The sequence below is a fragment of the Lineus longissimus genome, chromosome 13 (assembly GCF_910592395.1).
Source record: "Lineus longissimus chromosome 13, tnLinLong1.2, whole genome shotgun sequence".
In the NCBI taxonomy this organism is placed as follows: Eukaryota; Metazoa; Nemertea; class Pilidiophora; order Heteronemertea; family Lineidae; genus Lineus; species Lineus longissimus.
In genome coordinates this window covers 14,279,681-14,305,071 of record NC_088320.1, presented here as the reverse complement: position 1 = coordinate 14,305,071, position 25,391 = coordinate 14,279,681, and the positions used below count along the sequence as shown (strand labels likewise).

General features: G+C 39.3%; 1 protein-coding gene across 1 annotated transcript; it reads right to left on the bottom strand.

The window, feature by feature from the left end:
- Nucleotides 1-8,553: 8,553 nt before the first annotated feature.
- On the bottom strand, nt 8,554-8,973 carry LOC135497706 (putative nuclease HARBI1). The gene has a single exon (XM_064787540.1). It carries the CDS (start codon nt 8,971-8,973, stop codon nt 8,554-8,556), a length of 420 nt encoding a protein of 139 aa, XP_064643610.1.
- Between the last annotated feature and the right edge of the window lie 16,418 nt (nt 8,974-25,391).

Below are 25,391 nucleotides of genomic sequence, written 5' to 3'. Positions count from 1 at the left end.
CCGCCTCTTAGTCTTGAAGGGCAGGGCCCATCCGTAACGGCTGAATAAATCAATGATAGTTAAAATGTGTCTGAAGCTTTTATTGCCTTTTTCATACTTCTGTAAATCCACTTAATCCGCCTGCCATTGCTGGTCCGCGTGAGAGACCATTGTTTTCCGAAAAGAGAAGTTTTCAGTGATTGGTTTTATCAATTGGAAGGTCGGTAAATTGGCCAGGAAATATTTTAGGTCTCCATACTTGATCAGCTTTCCGCCAGATTTTAGTTTTCTCCGGAATCGGCTTGCATTGGTGTAGGCCACAGTGATTTAAGGGTTACAGTAAGTCTCTCAGATACCATCCTTTTGAAACGTCTTTCTCTGTAGGATTCTGCATGGGATTCTCTATTTATTTAGCATTTAAGAATATTTAAGAATCTTGTATTAAAATGGAAAATAACCTAAACAGAAAAACTAAAAAAGAAGCGATAAGAAAGATTATTAGTTTGAACACAAATCTTCTACCACAAAACAATAATGAAATATGCCGAGGCTATGATATGGTGTTGCGGGAAAGAGACACTGGCCACTGACTTTCCCCCCTCTCTGCACTTAAATGTATCTGTAGTGGCTGTGGTTAAATAAATGCGGAAAAGGAGAAGGTAAGTGAAATTATACAACAATTAAAAACGTTTATTCTTGAAAAGATAAAATCGTCCAAATCAATAAATGGCGTAACATGGGCTTTGTTAAAATGTTCAAATGAATTTTTTCCATGCTTGGATTAAAACCCAAAGTGTACATAATTATTCTCAATGAAAATTTACACCATGTTTTGCCAATAAATTATTCAATAAAGTTTATAGCCGCTTCAAAATATTTATCTATTATAGATAGTTGGGTAAACATCATGCCCATAGAAACCAATGAAAATAGTCTGAAGAATTCCGAAGTCAATTCTAATTCTTTGAGAAACAGCTTAAAGCGGCTGAGAAATTTATCGCTAAAGGAAAAAGAACAAGAAGATACAGAAAATTATTTTCTGAAGATCGGATTACTTTTCACAGGTTGTAAATGGCTGGGATGCTAATGCCAGCCGTTGCTTTTTCTGGGGCTAGGTACTGCAGAACGGAAAAATTTCGCGTGGAGCATATTTTCGCGAATTTAATGAGTACGGTCATGCTCGCGATATTAATATATATATTATGCCGCGAAACTGTCTTGCCTATCAGAAAGAAGTCCATGTCGTTGTTGCCATGTCTCCACAGGCATTGCATCCAGCTAGGCCCTATATAGATCTAAAAGCTTACCAAACCATGAATATGTGATTAATTAGAGACAACGTATACCACTTGTGATTACGGCTAACACAAATTCCACACCTCCTCAATGTTGGCCTAAATTAATGCTCATCTTGCTATCGGCTTAATTACTCTATGCATTGACACCTGTTGACGCATATTCACTGGTAGTAGCTCTTTTGGAGCAATATACGATTTTTATTTTGATAAAAAAACATTCTTGTCTGCCGAAAATAATATACCACGAATAAGTCCATCGACCGGCATTAGCGAAAATTTAATGCCGCAAAAATTGTCTGTTCTACCGTATATATTCAAAGCCATAAAGATAAAAATGGTTACCAAGAATAAATGAGAAGACACACTTTAGCTCTTAAAAAATTACATAGAGAATCTAAAGACTGGGACGGACACCTAAACAGCTCATTGACTTCGTTAACCATCAGTTGAAAAGAGAAAATGCTATTTTTGTAGTAAAGGGCAACATTTTAGGAGGCTTGGGTGTGGGGAGGCCGGATAATCGCCCCAAAAAGTGTCATAAGGCGGAGACGAAGGGCCCTGGAAAAGGGCACTTTATCCAAGCGGCCAAAAACCCTTATACCCGAGAGTGTGTAACCCTTCTATTCCCCTTTAGTTTCAATGAGGGGCCATGGCACTTTACAGTGATCCTGACATATATAAATGAGGAGCCGTGTCGCTTCACAGTGACGTTATGACGGATTATCTTTTTAAGTCCGGGAAATTGTAATTGATAATAGTATATTAAATTATTATTGTTCGAGGTGTTCTGATGCCACATACTAGGGCTACATTGTGAGAGAAAATAATTTGTCTTCTTACATTCTACTCCAAAATCAATTATCAGTTTTGTTACATTTGAATGCCTTTCCCAAAGCTTGCCTAAACCGTTGTCCCGTTGCACAGTAGATGAAGAAATTTACAAAACTGTTCAAATTGCTCAGAAAGTATGAAATAGTGAGAACAGCAACACTTATATCATGGTCAACATCGAAACTTGAATATGTTTCAATTAGTCCCAGTATTTGGTAAAGCCCACCCGGTACTTCTAGTAATACATTGTATAAATATTACCACCACTGTGACAACCCTGTACGTAACTATCTTCATTTGCTTAGCTCGATGTATATCATTTTTGATGAGATGTGCAGAGGTCGCCTGCTTTAGGCCAGATAATATTAAGCCAGTGAAAAATATCAGGATAATTATTGGTATCGAAGAATTGATAATGATATGTAGGCTGCTAATGTAGATGATGTCGAAATAATAGTTATAGGACAAATCACTCATGTACCACATGGGCAGGATCATACGTGAGCAACGATCATAATGAAATGTCAACTCAAATGAGAAGATCAAAGGTATTCGATACAAGAAAGCCCCTAAACAAATTGCGAAAAGTAAAATGTAGGCATTCTTCTTTGTGCATATAGCTGCCGCCCGCAGAGGCCTGCAGACAGCAATGAATCGCTCAGTGGCAACGCAAACAGTGATATAGATAGATGCTGTCTTTGAAAAGAACTGCAGTGTGTTAAGATAACGCATTGCTTGCGCATGAAACAAAATATACTCGAACCAGAAACCTGTATAGTTGCACAAGTCCTCCAATAACACACCAAATACTACCGAAACTAAGACCAGACTGTCTGTCGCGGCTAAACCTTGTAGCAGCACAGAAGTTGATGTGTAAGGCCGCTCATATCCTATGCCAATAATCGCAAGTACATTTGCTGGTAAACCAATTATTGCCATTATGAACGTTAATGTTACATTAACGGTGAAAACCACCAAATGATAGTAACCAGTCAAGGGATATATATGATACAAACATCGTCCACGCTCTATCGATGTGGTGAAAGGAATAGTTTCGTTTTTTGTCACCATCGTAGCTCGTAGCGGTTAAACATCTACGAGAAAATTATAAAAATAATATGTAAAAATTCTACTAGCCTTAACTGAAGTTCCCACCATTTCGCACTCCTGCATAAGGAAGCTCAAGTTTATACATCAAATCTAGCAGAATCCACTAGTCTGCACGTCATTGCTGTATATTAAAAACACGTGTCGAGGTAACGTCATAATCAAATTTTATGGTTGATTTTGTTAAGTTTGAATTAGTTGAATCATTTGTTGAATGAGAAAGACTTGACCATGTTGACTTGATTATCAAAACTGTAATATGTTTGATGAAATACCTGGTGTTCATGCGGAGGACATTTTTATTTTGGCCTTCTGACAACATATCAGTCATATATCTTGCCGACAAACAGAAGTCATTAAAGAACACACACCCCAAAGGAATCGATTTCATCAATGTGTTGATTATCATCGGAAACGGCGCGTTAAACCACCACCACTAACTTATACCGAATTTCTCTTTAGCCCTCAATTAGCTTTTCATTCAGTTGGACAATTTTCCATTCCTGTGAGACAGTTCGAACAAAACTCTCCGTAATTTCCACACATCGGTTTCCAAAGAGTCTGTCCCTGAATCACCTGAAATTACTTGACAATATCCACTTTGATCTGATGATAATGGTCGACGTCAACACCTCCATGATGGTGAACTCGAACTCCTTTTAGCAATCGGACTACCACTGAAGAGAACCACTGAATATCGATAGAAACGCAGCTTAACGCTCTTCGTCACCCTGTCAGTCAGCATGGTCAATGGGACACGAAATGAGAACAGTGGCATAGAGAACATATATTTCTACAAAACTGTTAAAGTTTCGATTTAATCACACTAGCTAGATGCGTACCTTTGAAAACAAATATCCACCTTGCAACTGGAGAAATAACTTTGCTATCGATGTTGTATTCTGTTTCGGTGACACGGAACATGATATCGGTATTTAATGTTTGAGCGTACTTCCGGAGGTAGTTCTTGTGTGTATATTGCTAAACGGTACATACATCACTGTGATCAACCCACACGCCAAATGTAATGCCTCTGGTCATTATTCACATGCGAGAAGTAAGCACACATTTCTTATTTCTTCAATGTTTTTAATACCAATAGGCACATTAGGAAGAGTTTTTTCAATGTACACCTCACGAAGTCAAAACCTTTGTATATAAATAATTGATTTTCAAGATTCCGCATGCGCAGTCGACGTACACTTTCTAAAAGCATTGATTTTGTCTAGAAACACATTGCGACCATGAATAGTAGCCGAAATCAAACATATTTATCTTGTCAGCACATGCTTTTTAAACGATATTTGGCTATCCTGATGCCGGTGTTAACGTTTGAAAAATCCAAGGATAGAATATCGGGGAAAACAGGCTTCTATAATTATACGCTTATTCTAATGGTCAGAACAAGGAGTATTTTATGAAATTTCACGCCATATATCATTTCTGGTCACATTTGAACGCCTTCGACAGGATTTGTCTAAACCTTCGTCCCTTTATTTGCAGAGTAGATGAAAATACTGACGAACCTGTTAAGATCACCCAGAAAATATGAAATATTGGGGACCTCTAAATAGCAATGGTCAATATAGAGAATTAAGCCTGCCCGGTTTGACTTGAATATTAAGATACGATATAAAGTCGGTTAACTTATTCATACATCATATAGTGCAGCCGTCTTTTAGATCGATGAAACTCGGGCATAAGGCGTTTCCCACAGTGTCTATCAGTTAGCTCTGATTTGTTCATCAGCTAGGTAGCAATTCAGTTCAGATAAGTCCTGTTATGCGAACAGTGTGCTCGTAGGACATGTTTTTCTACTACCAATCGAATCGAATAAATAACCACCACTAAAAGCCAAAGATACAGTTATATACCTGACAACGGAAGAAATCGATTTACTGTAAAAGTTTACTGTTTGAATCAGTTTCTCATGTGAATATTGCTTAACAGTTCGAAAATCACCATGATCGTCCAAGGTCATGTCCTCTAATCATTGTTCTGGTATTATCATTTGAGGAGGGTTTTAATTGTTCAACACTACGATGACAAATGTAACGCCCGTTATAATCTTCGAGACTAAGTTTTATAAGCAAAGAAGCCATTACTCGGGTATTATAGTGACAATGGTTTATCGTTGGTAGCAGCGGTCCGTTATAGATCTAGAACAGCTTAACCCAAGGGCTGCTATACGAAAATGTTTAAACTATTCAATGTAACAACTAGGAGCTGCAAGTCGCAGAAGTGATTGAAAGGGTTGCAGGTTGTTTCTCAATCCTGAGATGTCAAAAATTTAAGAGCACCTTCTCTGGATTGAGAGAGAATGTCGTGTTAACGTTGGCATCACCATTTGTTGCAAATTATTCTCATCTCAAATCGACGCCTTGTTTGGAAGGTTGTTTTGCCACATTAAGGCTGGTCTACGCTTGCACAGTTCTCCCAGCATTTGTTTGCAAATATTATCAGCAAACGCCGAGTTTGCTTCTGTTTGGATTGGATGTCCTCACTCTGAAAGAACGGTAGACTGGCAAACAAATGTTTCGGCCTCTTTTACAATGTTTTTGGTAAATTGAAGGGTATTGCATTGCATTTTTTTCTCCAAATCTATCAAAACAATGGCGAAATTCAAAATGATATTTCATGAGGGCACATGCAGCAATATGTGTAACTGCTGTTAGACGTCGTTGCCGCTGGAACAACAGAAGCCTCGCTTGTCGTTGTTGGAGATTTTTATCTCCCGGGTAAAAAAGGAAGGTCACTTAGCATGTTGGTTCACATGTGTTCTACCAACTCAAATTTGACACAGTTGGAATTATCTTTTGAAAGAGAAATTCCATTGGTATGGTTGATTATAGCATCATACACAGTGCACAAGTTACACAGGTCACACTTACAGTAATGAAGGCCTATCGAAAAATCGAAATATGCCGGGAATTGCCCAAAAGAATGTCGAGTGGTTGTGGTACAATCGCCTTATATTAAAAAAGGACTGTAGCAAAAGTTTGTGAAATCAAAAGAACGTACATTTCTTTTTTTTAGAGGAGGGAGGAAGTGGGTTGATCCAGAGTGGTCACTTTTTTTCCTTAAAGAAACTGCTTTGAGTGTAAATGTTATGACTGAAGGATCGAAACTGAAGCCAATAAGATCGGAAATGTTTCATTTATAGGGGGAGGGGTCAGCAAGGAAACTAAAAGTTTTAGTTTCTTTTGGATTCAACGGCTTTTGCTACAGTCCCCAATAGATCCCACATACCTGTCTTTGCACACTCTTGTACGCCCTACAATCATCTTTCATTGCGGACATCATATTGTGTGTGGCACCCTTTTTATTGTCCGCGTAACAGTGCTTTGTTAAATATGACACAATAATCTGTCTTCTTCCTGTATATCAAGTGTTTTGGCCCATTTCCAGACCACTAAAATTGTCATGAAATGCAACATTCTGCACTGGGAATGACTTGTGCATAAAGTTGTGCAAGTCACTTAAAGTTATTCGAGTTACTCTGCTCAGCTGATCACTTAGTGGTTTTATGAATCTCAACGTAAGTGAGGTACTTTAGTTAGTAAGGCACTAAGTGTTTTTTTTCAACTTAAGTTAAGAAGTTTTATGAATACCGGCCTGGGCCCATATTCATAAAAGTTCTTAACTTAAGTGCCAAAAAATCCTAAGTCGTCAACTTCCCTAAGTCCCCAACCTAAAATGGGATTCATAAAACGACTCAGTGGCCCACTTAGCCAGGTTGACCGCTTAAGTTTGAGTGCACCACTAATCTTTCTTCAAAAGACATTCCCAGGTACCCATGACATATTTATTGTTGATTTGCGCCTGTTGTAAACTCATCGTTCAGTGATCGTGGGCATTCACATGTGCAAATAACAGAGCATTTTCTGTACATCACAGGAGATACAGAATAAAAGGCAGACACGCATGTAGACCAAGTGCATGTAGGCCTATAATTATGCTCGTTAATTATGGGGAGGAAACCTAACTTTTCGGATGCGGAAAAAATCCGCCTCATTGAGGCATACTAAGCTCGGAAAATGTAATACTTGTGGGGAAGTTTTCATCAAATGTTTCATCGAGGCGCAAACATGATGCTTGGCTTGAAATAACAGATGACGTAAAATAGTCGAAATCCGCATGTTGTGCGAGAAATGGCCGACCTTCAGAAAAAGTGGCAAAATCTGACATCAAATATGAAGGATGAATATAGGGAATACAAAAAAGCGCTGGGAAAGACAGGTTAGTAAATAACTAAATTTATTTCATCGAATACCTTTTCTATGTTAACTCTGCACACTCTCGGTTTTTTAAAATCCTTTATGTACATACATACATACATAAAAACCATCGGCAAATTACCCCATACTCCGCTCGGTTATGTCGTGAAAATTAAGAAAAAAATACCACTTAATTAATTGAACACATTTCATGCGAAAAATTAAAATGGTGCCACAGGAATAACAATCCATGACCGATTTCAAATTCATTTCAGGTGGTGGACCACCTCCTAAGGAACCGTCGATAATTTCACAGAAAGTTGCAGCGGTTATTGGCGAGGATGAATCATCTGTGCATGGTATAGATGGCGGCTTTGATAGCGGTGCACCAAAACCAAAAATCACCGTCACTACATCAGTTACTATCCCGAAGATTACCCACAGCTTTGCAACAAACGACAGGTAGTGTGCCTAACAATTTTACAAACCAACTAGTAGAATTCAATCAAACTTTTAAATTTAGCCGATCTGCTTGAAATTAGCAGCTAGCATTAGTAAAGTCAATACATTTCCTTTCAGTTCTTTTTGCGAGATTGAGGAAGAGAATGAAATTGAGTCTTGTCTTCAAGAATCCAAGATGCGGACACAAAAGCGAAAAGCTTCATCATCCCTTGGTTGTGCTTCGGCAGCCCTCGCCAGTGCCTCAACTAAAATCCAAAGGGTAACGCAGCGTTCTGACGTGAGGTCGTTGTTGCCTAATCCGTGCCCACCGCTTCCCAAGGACACTGAAAAGGATAAAACCCAAAAGAATTCAGGAAATAAGGACGAGATGGTTGTACTGCAGAAAGAACTGCTTGCTTCTGAGAAGCAAAGATGTGCGCTCGAGATAGATAAGCTTAAACTTGAAAAGGAAAAATTGGTTCTAGAAATTGATTTGTTGAAAATGAAAACAAGTAAGATGGAGAAGGAGATGAAAAAAGCAATTTCTGTAAATTCATTTCAGGCGAACGATGAAAACATATTTACACAGTTGTGAATATTTGTCATAAACCGTTGAAAGCAAATAAATTGTGTAGTATGAGGATATAATAGATAGGTATTTGTTACACTTACTACTTGCCTTAGAAATGTTGCTGGACAATGTGATCTCTTGTAGCAGTTGCATTTACACCTGCAAATGGTACAATATTCTCTTCATTGTTCCCATCCTCATCGGGTTGTGGTTGATGTTCGATATCCTCCATGTCTGCTGGATCGAAATCTGGAAGAGCTCTGTCGATAGCAATATTGTGCAACATTGCACACGCAGCAATGATTGCACAGGCTTTCTCCGGTGCATGACGCAGTTTTCCATGCAGACAGTGGAATCGCCTTTTCCATTGACCGATGCCCCTTTCAACCAAACACCGAGTTTTCTTGTGAGACTGATTATATCGTCGTTGCCCGGGGGTGTTAGGGATCAAAAATGGCGTCATCAGCCAAGGCCGCAATGGATATCCACTGTCACCAAGGAGGACCTCATCTCCTTCCCAATGTCTCATGATATCGGTTACTGCGCTTTCTCGGAGCACAACTGAGTCGTGGGTGCTCCCAGGCCATCTAACCACAACATTGATGAACCTAAAATGTGCATCCAAAACAACCTGCACATTGATGGAATACCAGTTTTTCCTGTTTACATATCTCCACTCATGAAATGAAGGTCCTAAAATCCAAATATGCGTTTCATCGACCACACCTATAACACCGGGAAATCGAGCTATCTCATAAAAATCTGCAGATAATTGAGGTGTCCTCTTGTCTCGGAAATTTGATAATGTGTTTTAGAGAATGGTTTTACTGAGTTGTTATTTCCGCGATCACTTGGCTCATGGTTGGTTGTGAAATGTGGACAGTGTCACCAGTAACCTGTTGGAATGATCCGCAAGCGTAAAACCGAAGAGACGCAAGCAACTTCAACTCAGGAGGCAGCGCGTAATTCCTCCTAGTTTTCGATTCTAGGTCATCCCTCACAAGATCAATCAATTAAAAAATTGTTTGCCGGTCAAACCGATATCGCTGGTACAATTCTAAGTCATTGTAAGCGTCCAGTGGATGGAGCCGATCTCGAAAAACCCTTTCCCTGCGAATTGCACGTCTGTGTTCAAATTCATGTTGCCAAGCAAATATCAACGCAGCCATCTCCGTCGAGCACCGTGCAAAAAATGAACAAGAAGAACAAGTCCACTTAGAGTTAAGACTGCCCCAGAGGTGTCTCCAATCTAAGACTCGATTTGAGTGGTCCTCTTGACTTAAGTATGCTTATGAATATGACTTGTTTTAAGAAAGTACCCCACCTAAACTTAAGATGCATTTTGGGCGCCCCACTTTGACTTAAGTATTCATTAAGCTACTTATGTCAAAGTGGGGCACCCAAGTTCGGATTTTATTGATTTTCTTCGGTCCATGTATCGCCGGTTGGGTTCGGTTCCTCATCATTACTCTCGCCGTATTTTATGTGTCGTGACCGGTGTAGAAGTTTAAAATGTCCTAGGATAGAATGCCCGGGAAACAAAGGATTATATTATGCGCTTCAATCTCTGAGCTATTGACGGTCAGGGTCTCTATAGAACCATATTGCAGAATACAATAGGGCCGGACACTTTTTCCAGGGGGGTATTTGTTACTGTTACACCGGCCGCGCCGCCAGTCCAAACAAAATGCGACGACACAACACATGACACAATTCAATGTGCGTGCGTACATTTGTTTCCAGCAAAATCAGAATGATCTTGTCTACCACAACATATTTTCAATGATGCATTCCACGGAACACACAGGTACACTTCACACCAATACGAACTGCCCGAAATATGTGCAGTGTAGGCCCTATACGCACCGAGCAACCAAACTATAGGTTGATTACTCCGAGGTACGCATAAAAATGATAAGATACAGGTGTTTATTTGCATTTTGGTTAGTTGCATCGTGAAGATCAACGCAGTCTTTGAGCCTTGCGGTTTTCGCTTCTTTTTTGTCAACAAAATTATTTTATCTCAAATATTTGTTTTGAGGGAGTCCCCAAATACAATTTGTGGGAAATGGTTACTGTTCAGCTACATCTCTAAGTAAATATGGATAATTCCTTCAAAACAGAAGGAAAGTTGAATTTCATGCGGCCTGTCATTAATTGACAGCTGTCCCCTGACATCATGATCAGTAGTGAAAGCTGATTGGTCAAAGCAGCAGACTGCTCAGTTTCAGCGGCAAGTGTGGAGATCAAAAGCACAGCGATCAAGAAAGTTTTGACAAGGATAAATAGCCCTAGATGATTTATAGCGGCGAGTCCATTGATGTGTTCGCAAAATGTTGAAATTTGACACAACTGACTCATTAACAATGAAGGCCAAAATATCCCTGTGTTCTGAATTAAATAAATGTTTGCCTGGCCCACCTGGCATCACGACATTGGTGAGGATGTGGCCCGTCATCTTTTTCCCGGTTCGTGTCGGTTCGTATCATCGTTGCATCGGGTCAGGTCGAGTCGGTCAATGATCGTCTGTCAGTAGTCTAAATGACCTAGGTCCGTAACGTAATTTATTTCGGTTCGTGTACTGCAAATCGTGGCAATAGATTTGAGGTACGAACCACGCAATACATGTGGCGACTATAGGTTTCTGGTCGGTTCCTTATCGGTCCGTAACTGCCAAAACCGGTACATACTTCTGGACCTAGCTGTAGCCTTGATTCTGGACCTACGGAACGATCTCGGCAACTGCAAAGGTATCTGGCAGCCTACAACCCTGTGCCAATTGATCGGATTCTAAAAATGCACTATACTTGCATTAGTAGGACCTTTGCCAAAAGAGGCAACGAGGTTGAACACCTGCGATCGGCGTTGACCTTTGCCCTCTTTAAGTCTGTGATTGGGGCACGCGCTGAGAGCGTGCCGAGGAAACAGAAAAATCGATGGAATCCGTCATTGGTTTGTTGAGATCGATCGTATTGACGCAAACGCATGAGAGTCAGGATGGGCTTTTACTGGCTTCATTCCAGTGAAATGTGGATTGTACACCATTCACTCAATCATAAAAAAAAGTCTAATCATTTGTAGGTATCTTTTTCCGTGAAATTTTTCCACATTTTTGTTGTCCTGTTGAATCCTGTTAACTCATTCCACAACAGCTGCTTTCATACTTGAGAAAGTTGAAAACCATTTTATGTTATTCTTCTCCAGTAATCCTGTTTTCAGAGATTTTTTGTGGAACTATTCTTCATCGTCAAACTGCAACTTCTCTGGTTTGGCTTCTTTGAAAATAGTGACAAATATTCTTTTCACTTCTCCATCCCCCCCCCCCCCCTAGTCTTGAGGGGCAGGGCCTATCCGTAACCTGCATGGGATTCTCTATTTATTTAGCATTTAAGAAAATCTTGTATAAAATTAGAAAATAACCTGAACAGAAAAACTAAAAAAGAAGCTGTTAGAAAAATTATCAGTTTGAACACAAATCTTCTACCACAAAACAACTACGAAATATGCCGAGGCAATGAGTGGTGTTGCGGGTTAGAGAAACCGGCCACTGACTTTATTTTTGTGCTATCGGCTTAATTACTCTATACATTGAGACCTGTTGACACATATTCACTGGTAGTAGCTCTTGGGAGCAATAGACGATTGATATATTGATGAGAAAAACATTCTTGTCTGCCGAAAATATAATGCCGCAGATATGTCCATCGACCAGCATTAGCGAAAATGGTCTGTTCCATCTTATCTTTTCAAAGTCATGTAGATAAAAATGGTTACCAAGAAGAAATGAGAAGACACAATTTAGCTCTTGAAAAATTACAGAGAGAATCTTAAGACTGGGACGGACACCCAAACAGGTAATTGACATCGTTAACCATCAGTTGAAAAGAGAAAATGGAAAGTGCAATTGATTTTCACAATGTTGATGCGTCGTTTGTGTTCCCCTTTAGTTTCAATGAGGGGCCGTGGCACTTTACAGTGACCCTGACATATATAAATGAGGAGCCGTGTCGCTTCACAGTGACGTTATGACGGATTATCTTTTTAAATCCGGGAAATTGTAATTGATAATAGTATATTAAATTATTATTGTTCGAGGTGTTCTGAAGCCACATACTAGGGCTACATTGTGAGAGGAAAAAAACATTACTTCTGACATTCTACTCCAAAATCAATTATCAGTTTTGGTTACATTTGAATGCCTTTCCCAAGGCTTGTCTAAACCGTTGTCCCGTTGCACAGTAGATGAAGAAATTGACAAAACTGTTCAAATTGCTCAGAAAGTATGAAATAGTGAGAACAGCAAAATAGATAGCAGGGTCAATATCGAAACTTGAATATGTTTGAATTAGTCCAAGTATTTGGGTAAGCCCACCCGGTACTTCTAGTAATATAAATATTACCACCACTGTGACAACCCTGTACGTAACTATCTTCATTTGCTTGGCTCGATGTATATCATTTTTGATGAGATGCGCAGAGGTCGCCTGCTCTAAGCCAGATAGTATCAAGCCAGTGAAAAATGTCAGGATAGTTATAGGTATCGAAGAATTGATAATGATATGTAGGCTCCTAATGTAGATGATATCGTAATAATAGTTATAGGACAAATCACTCATGTCCCACACAGGCAGGATCATACCTGAGCAAGGATCATAATGAAATGTCAACTCGATTAAGAAGATCAAAGGTATTCTATACAAGAAAGCCCCTAAACAAATTGCGAAAAGTAAGATGTAGGCATTCTTCTTTGTGCATATAGCTGCCGCCCGCAGAGGCCTGCAGACAGCAATGAATCGCTCAGTGGCAACGCAAACAGTGATATAGATAGATGCTGTCTTTGAAAAGAACTGCAGTGTGTTAAGATAACGCATTGCTTGCGCATGAAACAAAATATACTCGAACCAGAAACCTGTGTACATGTACAAGTCCTGCAACAGCACATCAAATACTACCGAAACCAAGACCAGACTGTCTGTCGCGGCTAAACCTTGTAGCAGCACCGAAGTTGATGTGTAAGGCCGCTCATATCCTATGCCAATAATCGCAAGTACATTTGCTGGTAAACCAATTATTGCCATTATTAACGTTAATATTACATTAACGGTGAAAACCACCAAATCATAGTAACCAGTCAAGGGATATATATGATACAAACATCGTCCACGGTCTATCGATGTGGTGAAAGGAATGGTTTCGTTAGTTGTTACCATCGTAGCTCGTAGCTGTTAAACATCTACGAGAAAATTATAACAATAATATGTAAAAATTCTACTAGCCTTAACTGAACCTTCAAATATAACAATTTTATGTAAAATTTTATATAAGTCTTAACTGAAGTTCCCACCATTTCGCACTCCTGCATAAGGAAACTCAAGTTTATACTTCAAATCAAGCACGGTCCACTGATCTACAGGTCATTGTTGCACATTAAAAATCCGTGTTGAGGTAACGTCATATTCAAATTTTATTGTTGATTTTGTTGAATTAGAATTAGTTGAATCATTTGTTGAATGAGAAAGATTTGACCATGTTGACTTGATTATCCAAACTGTATATGTTGGATGAAATACCTGGTTTTCATGTGGAGGACATTTTTATTTTGGCCTTCTGACAACATATCAGTCATATATCTTGCCGACAAACAGAAGTCATTAAAGAACACAGACCCCAATGGAACCGATTTCATAAACGTGTTGATTATCATTATAAACCACAACCACTTATTTATACCGAAGTTCTCTTAGCCCTCTATTCGCTTTTCATTTGGTTGGCCGATTTTCCATTCGTGTGGGACAGTTCGAACAAAGCTCTCCGTAATTTTCACACATCAGTTTCCAAAGAGTCTGTCCCTGAATCACCTGAAATTCCCTGACAATATCCACTCCTATCTTATGATAATGGTCGACGTAAACACCTCCATGATGGTGAACGCGAACTCCTTTAGCGATCGGACTACCACTGTAGAGAACCACTGAATATCGATAGAAACGCAGCTTAACGCTCTTCGTCAACCTATCAGTCAACATGGTCAATGGGACACGAAATGAGAACAGTGTGCATAGAGAACATATATTTCTGCAAACCTATTAAAAAGTTTTGATTCAATCACACTAGCTATGCGTACCATTGAAAACAAATATCCACCTTGCAACTGGAGAAATAACTTTGCTATCGATGTTGTATTATGTTCCGGTGAATACGGATCATGATACCGGTATCGATTTAATGTTTGAGCGTACTGTTGCTATATTATTTTCCTAATTATTTGAACGACAATCAGAATTAACCAATCTCATGAACCCTGCATCGACCACGTTGATGAATGATGCTACCAGTATATCCAGGGTGTTAATAATGTATAAAGATTGCTTTGTTTCCGTTGTTTTCATTTTTTTAAAAACACGTTTACTTACACTTTCAGTATTGGTTTCCTTGCTTGTTGAACAGACCCATAGCATAGCCTAAACCCCGCTCCGTCACGGGGATTCTAAGTGCAGAAAATGTCCCATGATTTAGATAACAAATTCAGGAAAACAGTTTTTAAAAAAAAGGAAAATGTTTCCTGTCTTCAGATGAATGTCCTGCCCCCCTTAAGAACTTGTGTGATATGCAATGTATCCTTGCTACCTAACAGTTACTGGCATGTCTGGGTACAAGGAAAGGCACTGTCATAGCAGGATATGAAGAATACCGCGGAAATCATGGATACCGTACTACAAATGGGTCCGCAGAAGTTAAAAATCTGAGTCAGCGAAATAATAAGGCATGTTGGTTTTGACACTGGGTATATATTTCTACTACAGCAGGACATGGATGTTGCCAGGAAATGCATGTTGCCTGGAAATGCATGGTTCCTGGACATGCATGGTTCCTGGACATGTATGGTTCCTGGACATGTATGGTTCCTGGACATGTATGGTTCCTGGACATGTATGGTTCCTGGACATGTATGGTTCCTGGACATGTATGGTTCCTGGACATGCATGGTTCCTGGACATGTATGGTTCCTGGACATGTATGGTTCCTGGACATGCATGGTTCCTGGACATGTATGGTTCCTGGACATGCATGGTTCCTGGACATGTATGGTTCCTGGACATGCATGGTTCCTGGACATGTATGGTTCCTGGACATGTATGGTTCCTGGACATGTATGGTTCCTGGACATGTATGGTTCCTGGACATGTATGGTTCGTGGACATGTATGGTTCCTGGACATGTATGGTTCCTGGACATGTATGGTTCGTGGACATGTATGGTTCCTGGACATGTATGGTTCGTGGACATGTATGGTTCCTGGACATGTATGGTGCCTGGACATGTATGGTTCCTGGACATGTATGGTTCCTGGACATGCATGGTTCCTGGTCACGAGTGGTGCCAGAATATGTATGGTGCCTGGGCATGCATGGTGCATGGACATGCAAGGTAGCTGCAAATGCTTGGTGCCTGGGCATGCATGGTTCCTGGACATGCATGGTGTCTGGACTATTATTAACACCTGGATATACTAGTAGCATCATTCATCAACGTGGTCGATGCAGGGTTCATGATATTGGTGAATTCAGATTGTGGTTCAAATAATGTTTTTGCTTTCAATTATTTCAACATGTTTAAGAGTACATTACGTTTCTAAAACCCTTGATTCGGATTTCGTGCTATCTTCCCTCAAGATTGTCCATTGTTCCCGACCGAAGCGTGAGCCTAATCCCTCAACCCCAAACAATAGCAAGGAAGTTGTTCCATAGATCTGCCGACCTCCCTATTATATATATATATATGAATATACTGGACCTCTCACCAATAAGATCCCAAGCCCCACAATACCCGATTTGTACCACCGCCTCGATGGGAAGAGTATAAACAGCTGAACCGAGGCGGTGGTAGAAATTGGGTATTGTCGGGCTTGGGATCTCATTGGTGAGTTGATCCAGTAACTAATCCAACAGAGGGCAGCAGTATTTAACACCTCCTTTGGGTTGAGGATATGGGTCACTGCTGCTTTGTGTGATTATTATATAACCAGACGTGTATAGAAAATCCTAATTTTAAACCATACATTATGTGTCACCCGAGGTAGAGATTAAAAAATACTAGATACACGATGTTTAATATATACACATATATATAGCATTGTAGCTAGGACTAGGAACATGGTTGATTTTTGAAAATAGTGACTTTGATGAACAGAAACTTTACAAAAAATATTTTGTTCTTGGAACGCTTTATGTTGGGTCAATTTTGTTAGAACTTTGACACACTGATCATTGGGTCTTTGACAACATGAATATATGAGCAGCTTTTTCAGTGAAATGTCTCATCTTGCAAAATAAGAGGATTTGTAAGCACTCTCTTTGCATTAATCTTCAAAATATACAGGGTTTTTCAAAAAAAGGAAACCGAGATTAAGTTGTTAATTTCCTGGACACGGCTAAATATTTTTGAAATTGACAACCACCATCTATTACCCAATGATGTCCTCTTTCTTATGACACCATTAAATCCAATTAACTGTCAGAGATGATTGAACACGAAACAGTTCAATCAACCATGGCAGAACTGGTCCTCAACCAGACAAACGTGTTGGTAATCAACATTGTCTGCCCAGTGCAGGGTTTCCTTTTGTTTGGCCTCAAAATTATGCAAACCTTTTGCATGTGTTTCAATTGCACACTCCTTAAAATTTGGAAAGGTTGCTCATTTTCTCAGACCAGCAAAATGCAGCTTAGAACTAAGCAGCGTGTGTTTGAGGTAAACGAGTGGCTGAGGAATGGACTGAAGTCTCCAGCAAGTAGCAGATGCATTTGGTGCGACCAACCGTGAGATTAAATGGTCACCACGGTCCCCTGACCTCACCCCCTGGGAAATATTGAGAACCAAGACAACAAGTCGCCTTCACCAGATATCAATGACCTAAGTGCCAGAATCGTCGCTGCATGAAGTTGTAATATATCCATCACAAATATGAAACTTGTATAATCCACAATAGTGCGATTATTCGTTAGCTTCTCCATGTAACATGGTACTTTGTATTTCTTGATGTCTTACCACCGCGTATCACATCGCTAGCCAATGACAGATGACAACCACTACGGTTCAACTAGGGAAAAATGCATCACTGGGTGGTAGAACTTTTGTCATTTCCTTCTGCAAGTTTAAAGTCAGTCGTCTGTTCAAGAACAGTGACTTGCCCCAGGTCACAACATGGGCCACCCTTAACATTCTGCATTGTACACTGACGTGTGCATCAGAAGATGCAGGTGTTGGTCATACACATAAAGGCAATAGCTACATTTCTAATTGGCCATGGTCAAATCAAATGCTCGTAGGCAATATCCGTATGGTGTGTAACTTAATGGACCTTCTCCAAGAGAACTAATTCATCAATTAATCTCTGCTCACCAAAGCAGAGAAAGGTAAATGACATGACTGTTACCAACAGAGCATTTAAAAGCCCTCATGAAATGATCAACTTATGTTCACAAGTGGTTTATTGCTGGCTGTTCTATTTTGTGTCCACCCCCAATCGCACCAAGAAAAAGTATAAGAAAATCCACTTTTTGGTTGAATTTATGCTTTAAATGACAAAATTCAATGACATTTATGATCAAAATCGGTAATATAAACCTCGTACCATACACCTGGGCCTTTGTTTGGAATAATATTAGGTTCTTTCTTAGGACTTTAGCACTTTACAAATCACACAACATTGCCTTGATAACAGCGCTGAAATTTAAAAAAAAAGATGCCCATTCTATGCTATAATCAACCATACCAATGGAATTTTTCTTTCAAAAGATAATTCCAACTGTGTCAAATTTGAGTAGGTAAAACGTATGTAAACCAACATGCTAAGTGACCTTCCTTTTTTACCCGGGAGATAAAAATCTCCAACAACGACAACTGAGGCTTCTGTTGTTCCAGCGGCAACGACGTCTAACAGCAGTTGCACATATTGCTGCATGTGCCCTCATGAAATGTCTTTTTGAATTCCGCCATTGTTTTGATAGATTTGGAGAAAAAAATGCAATGGAACTCCCTTCAATTTACCAAAAACATTGTAAAAGACGCCCGAACATTTGTTTGCCAGTCTACCGTTCTTTCAGAGTGAGGACATCCAATCCAAACAGAAGCAAACTCGGCGTTTGCTATTAATATTTGCAAAAAAATGCTGGGAGAACTTTGCAAGCGTAAACCAGCCTTAATGTGGCAAAACAACCTTCCAAACAAGGCGTCGATTTGAGATGAGAATAATTTGCAACAAATGGTGATGCCAACGTTAACACGACATTCTCTCTTAATCCAGAGAAGGTGCTCTTAAATTTTTGACATCTCAGGATTGAGAAACAACCTGCAACCCTTTCAATCACTTCTGCGACTTGTAGCTCCTAGTTGTTACATTGGATAGTTTAAACATTTTCGTATAGCAGCCCTGGGGTTAAGCTGTTCTATAACGGACCGCTGCTCCCAACGATAAACCATTGTCACTATACCCGAGTAATGGCTTCTTTGGTTATAAAACTTAGTCTCGAAGATTATAACGAGTGTTACATTTGTCATCGTAGTGTTGAACAATTGAAATCCTCCTCAAATGATAATACGAGGACAATTATTAGAGGACTTGACCTTGGACGATCATGGTGATTTTCGAACTGTTAAGCAATATTCACATGAGAAACTGATTCAAACAGTAAACTTTTAGAGTTAATCGATTTCTTCCGTTGTCAGGTATATAACTGTATTTTTGGCTTTTAGTGGTGGTTATTTATTCGATTCGATTGGTAGTAGAAAAATATGTCCTACGAGCACACTGTTCGCATAACAGGACTTATCTGAACTGAATTGCTACCTAGCTGATGAACAAATCAGAGCTAACTTATGGACGCTGTAGGAAACGCCTTATGCCCGTGTTTCATCGATCTAAAAGACGGCTGCACTGTATGATGTATGAATAAGTTCATTGACTTTATATCGTATCTTAATATTCAAGTAAAACCGGGCAGGCTTCAGCAAATACTTTGTCAACCATCCTTAATTCTCGATATTGACCATTGCTATTTAGAGGTCCCCAATATTTCATATTTTCTGGGTGATCTAAACAGTTTCGTCAGTATTTTCATCTACTGCAACGGGACGACGGTTTACACAAATCCTGTCGAACGCGTTCAAATGTGACCAGAAATGATATATTTCGTGAAATTTCATAAAATACTCCTTTTTTTGACCATTAGAATAAGCGTATGATTATAGAAGCCTGTTTTCCCCGATATTCTATACTTGGATTTTTCAAACGTTAACACCGGTATCAGGATAGCCAAATATCGTTTAATAAGCATGTGCTGACAAGATAAATATGTTTGATTTCGGCTACTATTCCTGGTCGCAATGTGTTTCTAGACAAAATCAATGCTTTTAGAAATTGTACGTCGACTGCGCATGCGGAATCTTGAAAATCAATTATTTATATATAAAGGTTTTGACTTCGTGAGGTGTACATTGAAAAAACTCTTCCTAATGTGCCTATTGGTATTAAAAACATTGAAGAAATAAGAAATGTGTGCTTACTTCTCGCATGTGAATAATGACCAGAGGCATTGCATTTGGCGTGTTGATTGATCACAGTGATGTATGTACCGTTTAGCAATATACACACAAGAACTACCCCCGGAAGTACGCTCAAACATTAAATACCGATATCATGTTCTGTGTCACCGAAACAGAATACAACATCGATAGCAAAGTTATTTCTCCAGTTGCAAGGTGGATATTTGTTTTCAAAGGTACGCATCTAGCTAGTGTGATTAAATCGAAACCTTAACAGTTTTGTAGAAATATATGTTCTCTATGCCACTGTTCTCATTTCGTGTCCCATTGACCATGCTGACTGACAGGGTGACGAAGAGCGTTAAGCTGCGTTTCTATCGATATTCAGTGGTTCTCTACAGTGGTAGTCCGATTGCTAAAAGGAGTTCGAGTTCACCATAATGGAGGTGTTGACGTCGACCATTATCATCAGATCAGAGTGGATATTGTCAAGTAATTTCAGGTGATTCAGGGACAGACTCTTTGGAAACCGATGTGTGGGAATTACGGAGAGTTTTGTTCGAACTGTCTCACAGGAATGGAAAATTGTCCAACTGAATGAAAAGCGAATAGAGGGCTAAGAGAACTTCGGTATAAGTTAGTGGTGGTGGTTTAACGCACAGTTTGCAATGATAATCAACACGTTTATGAAATTGATTCCTTTGGGGTTTGTGTTCTTTAATCACTCCTGTTGGTCGGCAAGATATATGACTGATATGTTGTCAGAAGGCCATAATAAAAATGTCCTCCACATGAAAACCAGGTATTTCATCCAGCATATTACAGTTTGGATAATCAAGTCAACATGGTCAAGTCTTTCTCATTCAACAAATGATTCAACTAATTCTAATTTAACAAAATCAACCATAAAATTTGATTATGACGTTACCTCGACACGTGTTTTTAATATACAGCAATGACGTGCAGACTAGTGGATTCTGCTAGATTTGATGTATAAACTTGAGCTTCCTTATCCAGGAGTGCGAAATGGTGGGAACTTCAGTTAAGGCTAGTAGAATTTTTACATATTATTGTTATAATTTTCTCGTAGATGTTTAACAGCTACGAGCTACGATGGTGACAAAAAACGGAACTATTCCTTTCACCACATCGATAGAGCGTGGACGATGTTTGTATCATATATATCCCTTGACAGGTTACTATCATTTGGTGGTTTTCACCGTTAATGTAACATAAACGTTCATAATGGCAATAATTGGTTTACCAGCAAATGTACTTGCGATTATTGGCATAGGATATGAGCGGCCTTACACATCAACTTCTGTGCTGCTACAAGGTTTAGCCGCGACAGACAGTCTGGTCTTGGTTTCGGTAGTATTTGGTGTGTTATTGCAGGACTTGTACAGGTACACAGGTTTCTGGTTCGAGTATATTTTGTTTCATGCGCAAGCAATGCGTTATCTTAACACACTGGAGTTCTTTTCAAAGACAGCATCTATCTATATCACTGTTTGCGTTGCCACGGAGCGATTCATTGCTGTCTGCAGACCTCTGCGGGCGGCAGCTATATGCACAAAGAAGAATGCCTACATTTTACTTTTCGCAATTTGTTTAGGGTCTTTCTTGTATCGAATTCCTTTGATCTTCTTATACGAGTTGACATTTCAATATGACCCTTGCTCACGAATGATCCTGCCCGTGTGGGACATGAGTGATTTGTCCTATAACTATTATTACGACATCATCTACATCAGAAGCCTATATTTCATTTTCAGTTCTTCGATTCCAATAATAATTATGACATTTTTCACTGGCTTGATATTATCTGGCTTAAAGCAAGCGACCTCTGCACATCTCATCAAAACTGATACACATCGAGCCAAGCAAATGAAGATAGTTACGTACAGGGTTATCACAGTGGCGGTAATATTCATAGTACTTGAAGTACCGGGTGGGATTACCCAAATACTTGGACTAATTCAAACATATTCAAGTTTCGATATTCATCTCGATATCTATTTTGCTGTCATCATTATTTCATACTTTCTCAGCAATTTGAACAGTTTTGTCAATTTTTTCATCTACTGTGCAACGGGACGACGGTTTAGACAAGCCTTGGGAAAGGCATTCAAATGTAACCAGAGCTGATTGATTTTGGAGTAGAATGTCAGAAGTAATGCTTTTCTCTCACAATTTAGCCCTTGTATATGGCATCAGAACACCTGGAACAATATCAATATTATATACCATTATCAATTACAATTTCCGGGCTTTACAAAAAACCCGTCATAACATCACCGTGAAGCGTCACGGTGTCCGTCCCAGTCTTTAGATTCTCTCTGTAAGAACTAAATAGTAACCATATTATCTATGGCCTTGAAAGATGCGGTAGAACAAACAATTTTCGCGTCATTAAATTTTCGCTAATGCCGGTCGATGGACATATTCGCGGAATAATATTTTCACCAGACAAGAACATTTTTCTCATTGAAATAAAAATCATCAATTGCGCCCAAGAGCTGCTTCCAGTGAATATGTGTCAACAGGTTTCAATGTATAGAGTAATTAAGCCGATATTACAAAAGATGAGCATTAATCTAGGCCAAAATTGAGGAGGTGTGGAATTTGTGTTTGTTAGCTGTAATTGTCTACGTGCTAATTGCAAGTGGAATTCACTGACTTATTTGATAAATCCTCCTAAAAGGAGAAGTATAAATTGAATTCATCAACGACACAGATAATACACAAAAAAATAATACATAATGCACATGATACAATGCTAATATTTATATAAAGTGCACGTGACATTAAAAAGCTTAGGTGAGTAATTTAGCGAGGGTCCTCTCAGTAGAGTATGTTTTCTGATAAGATTCACTAAAAATTAAGGACCGGAGTGAGTCAGTAACCCCATCCGGGGTATTAAGACCTGACTTGCCTTGCTTAACTGTGAAAGCAGATGTAAGTGGTGAGAGACCCAGTTTAAACTAGTGCCCATAAGGGTACTTTTTACAACATCACCACCAGATAGATAATTAGATAAAAACGCTATATTGAGGTCCCTCGCAGGGAGCACCTTTTAAAAATACGGTAAAATATGAAACCTGTTGGTCATGTATAACATCTTTGACACATTTTATACCAGCAGCAGTCACAAGTTTGGTGTGATGACTGCGCTTAGGGATACCAAAAAACACGTTTGATACAAGACCCCTGAAAGGAAACCAGGGAGGCGATGTCTCTAGGGCCAGAGTGAAGCGTCGCACATTCATAAACTAGGATAGGGCACACGGCCATTTTCCACATATGAACTTTAACCACAGACGAGACGCCGAGATAGGAGAAACCGTTGCTCAATAGACCGAACTCTCTCCAAAAAAACGAAGCGCCACTTCTTAGAGTAACTGAAACACTTGTCATGAAGCATTTGGAGTCCGGGAACATTAGCAGCAATTAAATTTATATCGTCAGCGGATGCTCTGTTAGTAAAAAGATGTTCAGCTATCCTGACACCACATTCAGTATTGGAAAGATCATTGAAGAAAAAACATTGAAGAAATAAGAAATGTGTGCTTACTTCTCGCATGTGGATAATGACTAGAGGCATTGCATTTGGCGTGTGGGTTGATCACAGTGATGTATGAACAGTTTAGCAATATACACACAAGAACTGCCTCAAACAGTAAACTTAAACATTAAATATCGGTATCATGTTCCGTGTCACCGAAACAGAATACAACATCGATAGCAAAGTTATTTCTCCAGTTGCAAGGTGGATATTTGTTTTCAAAGGTACGCATCTAGCTAGTGTGATTAAATCGAAACTTTAACAGTTTTGTAGAAATATATGTTCTCTATGCCACTGTTCTCATTTCGTGTCCCATTGACCATGCTGACTGACAGGGTGACGAAGAGCGTTAAGCTGCGTTTCTATCGATATTCAGTGGTTCTCTTCAGTGGTAGTCCGATTGCTAAAAGGAGTTCGAGTTCACCATCATGGAGGTGTTGACGTCGACCATTATCATCAGATCAGAGTGGATATTGTCAAGTAATTTCAGGTGATTCAGGGACAGACTCTTTGGAAACCGATGTGTGGGAATTACGGAGAGTTTTGTTTGAACTGTCTCACAGGAATGGAAAATTGTCCAACTGAATGAAAAGCTAATTGAGGGCTAAAGAGAAATTCGGTATAAGTTAGTGGTGGTGGTTTAACGCGCCGTTTCCGATGATAATCAACACATTGATGAAATCGATTCCTTTGGGGTGTGTGTTCTTTAATGACTTCTGTTTGTCGGCAAGATATATGACTGATATGTTGTCAGAAGGCCAAAATAAAAATGTCCTCCGCATGAAAACCAGGTATTTCATCCAACATATTACAGTTTTGATAATCAAGAAAACATGGTCAAGTCTTTCTCATTCAACAAATGATTCAACTAATTCAAACTTAACAAAATCAACCATAAAATTTGATTATGACGTTACCTCGACACGTGTTTTTAATATACAGCAATGACGTGCAGACTAGTGGATTCTGCTTGATTTGATGTATAAACTTGAGCTTCCTTATGCAGGAGTGCGAAATGGTGGGAACTTCAGTTAAGGCTAGTAGAATTTTTACATATTATTGTTATAATTTTCTCGTAGATGTTTAACCGCTACGAGCTACGATGGTGACAAAAAACGAAACTATTCCTTTCACCACATCGATAGAGCGTGAACGATGTTTGTATCATATATATCCCTTGACTGGTTACTATGATTTGGTGGTTTTCACCGTTAATGTAACATTAACGTTCATAATGGCAATAATTGGTTTACCAGCAAATGTACTTGCGATTATTGGCATAGGATATGAGCGGCCTTACACATCAACTTCTGTGCTGCTACAAGGTTTAGCCGCGACAGACAGTTTGGTCTTAGTTTCGGTAGTATTTGGTGTGTTATTGGAGGACTTGTACAACTATACAGGTTTCTGGTTGGAGTATATTTTGTTTCATGCGCAAGCAATGCGTTATCTTAACACACTGCAGTTCTTTTCAAAGACAGCATCCATCTATATCACTGTTTGCGTTGCCACTGAGCGATTCATTGCTGTCTGCAGGCCTCTGCGGGCGGCAGCTATATGCACAAAGAAGAATGCCTACATTTTACTTTTCGCAATTTGTTTAGGGGCTTTCTTGTATCGAATACCTTTGATCTTCTCATTTGAGTTGACATTTCATTATGATCCTTGCTCACGTATGATCCTGCCCATGTGGTACATGAGTGATTTGTCCTATAACTATTATTTCGACATCATCTACATTAGCAGCCTACATATCATTATCAATTCTTCGATACCAATAATTATCCTGATATTTTTCACTGGCTTAATATTATCTGGCCTAAAGCAGGCGACCTCTG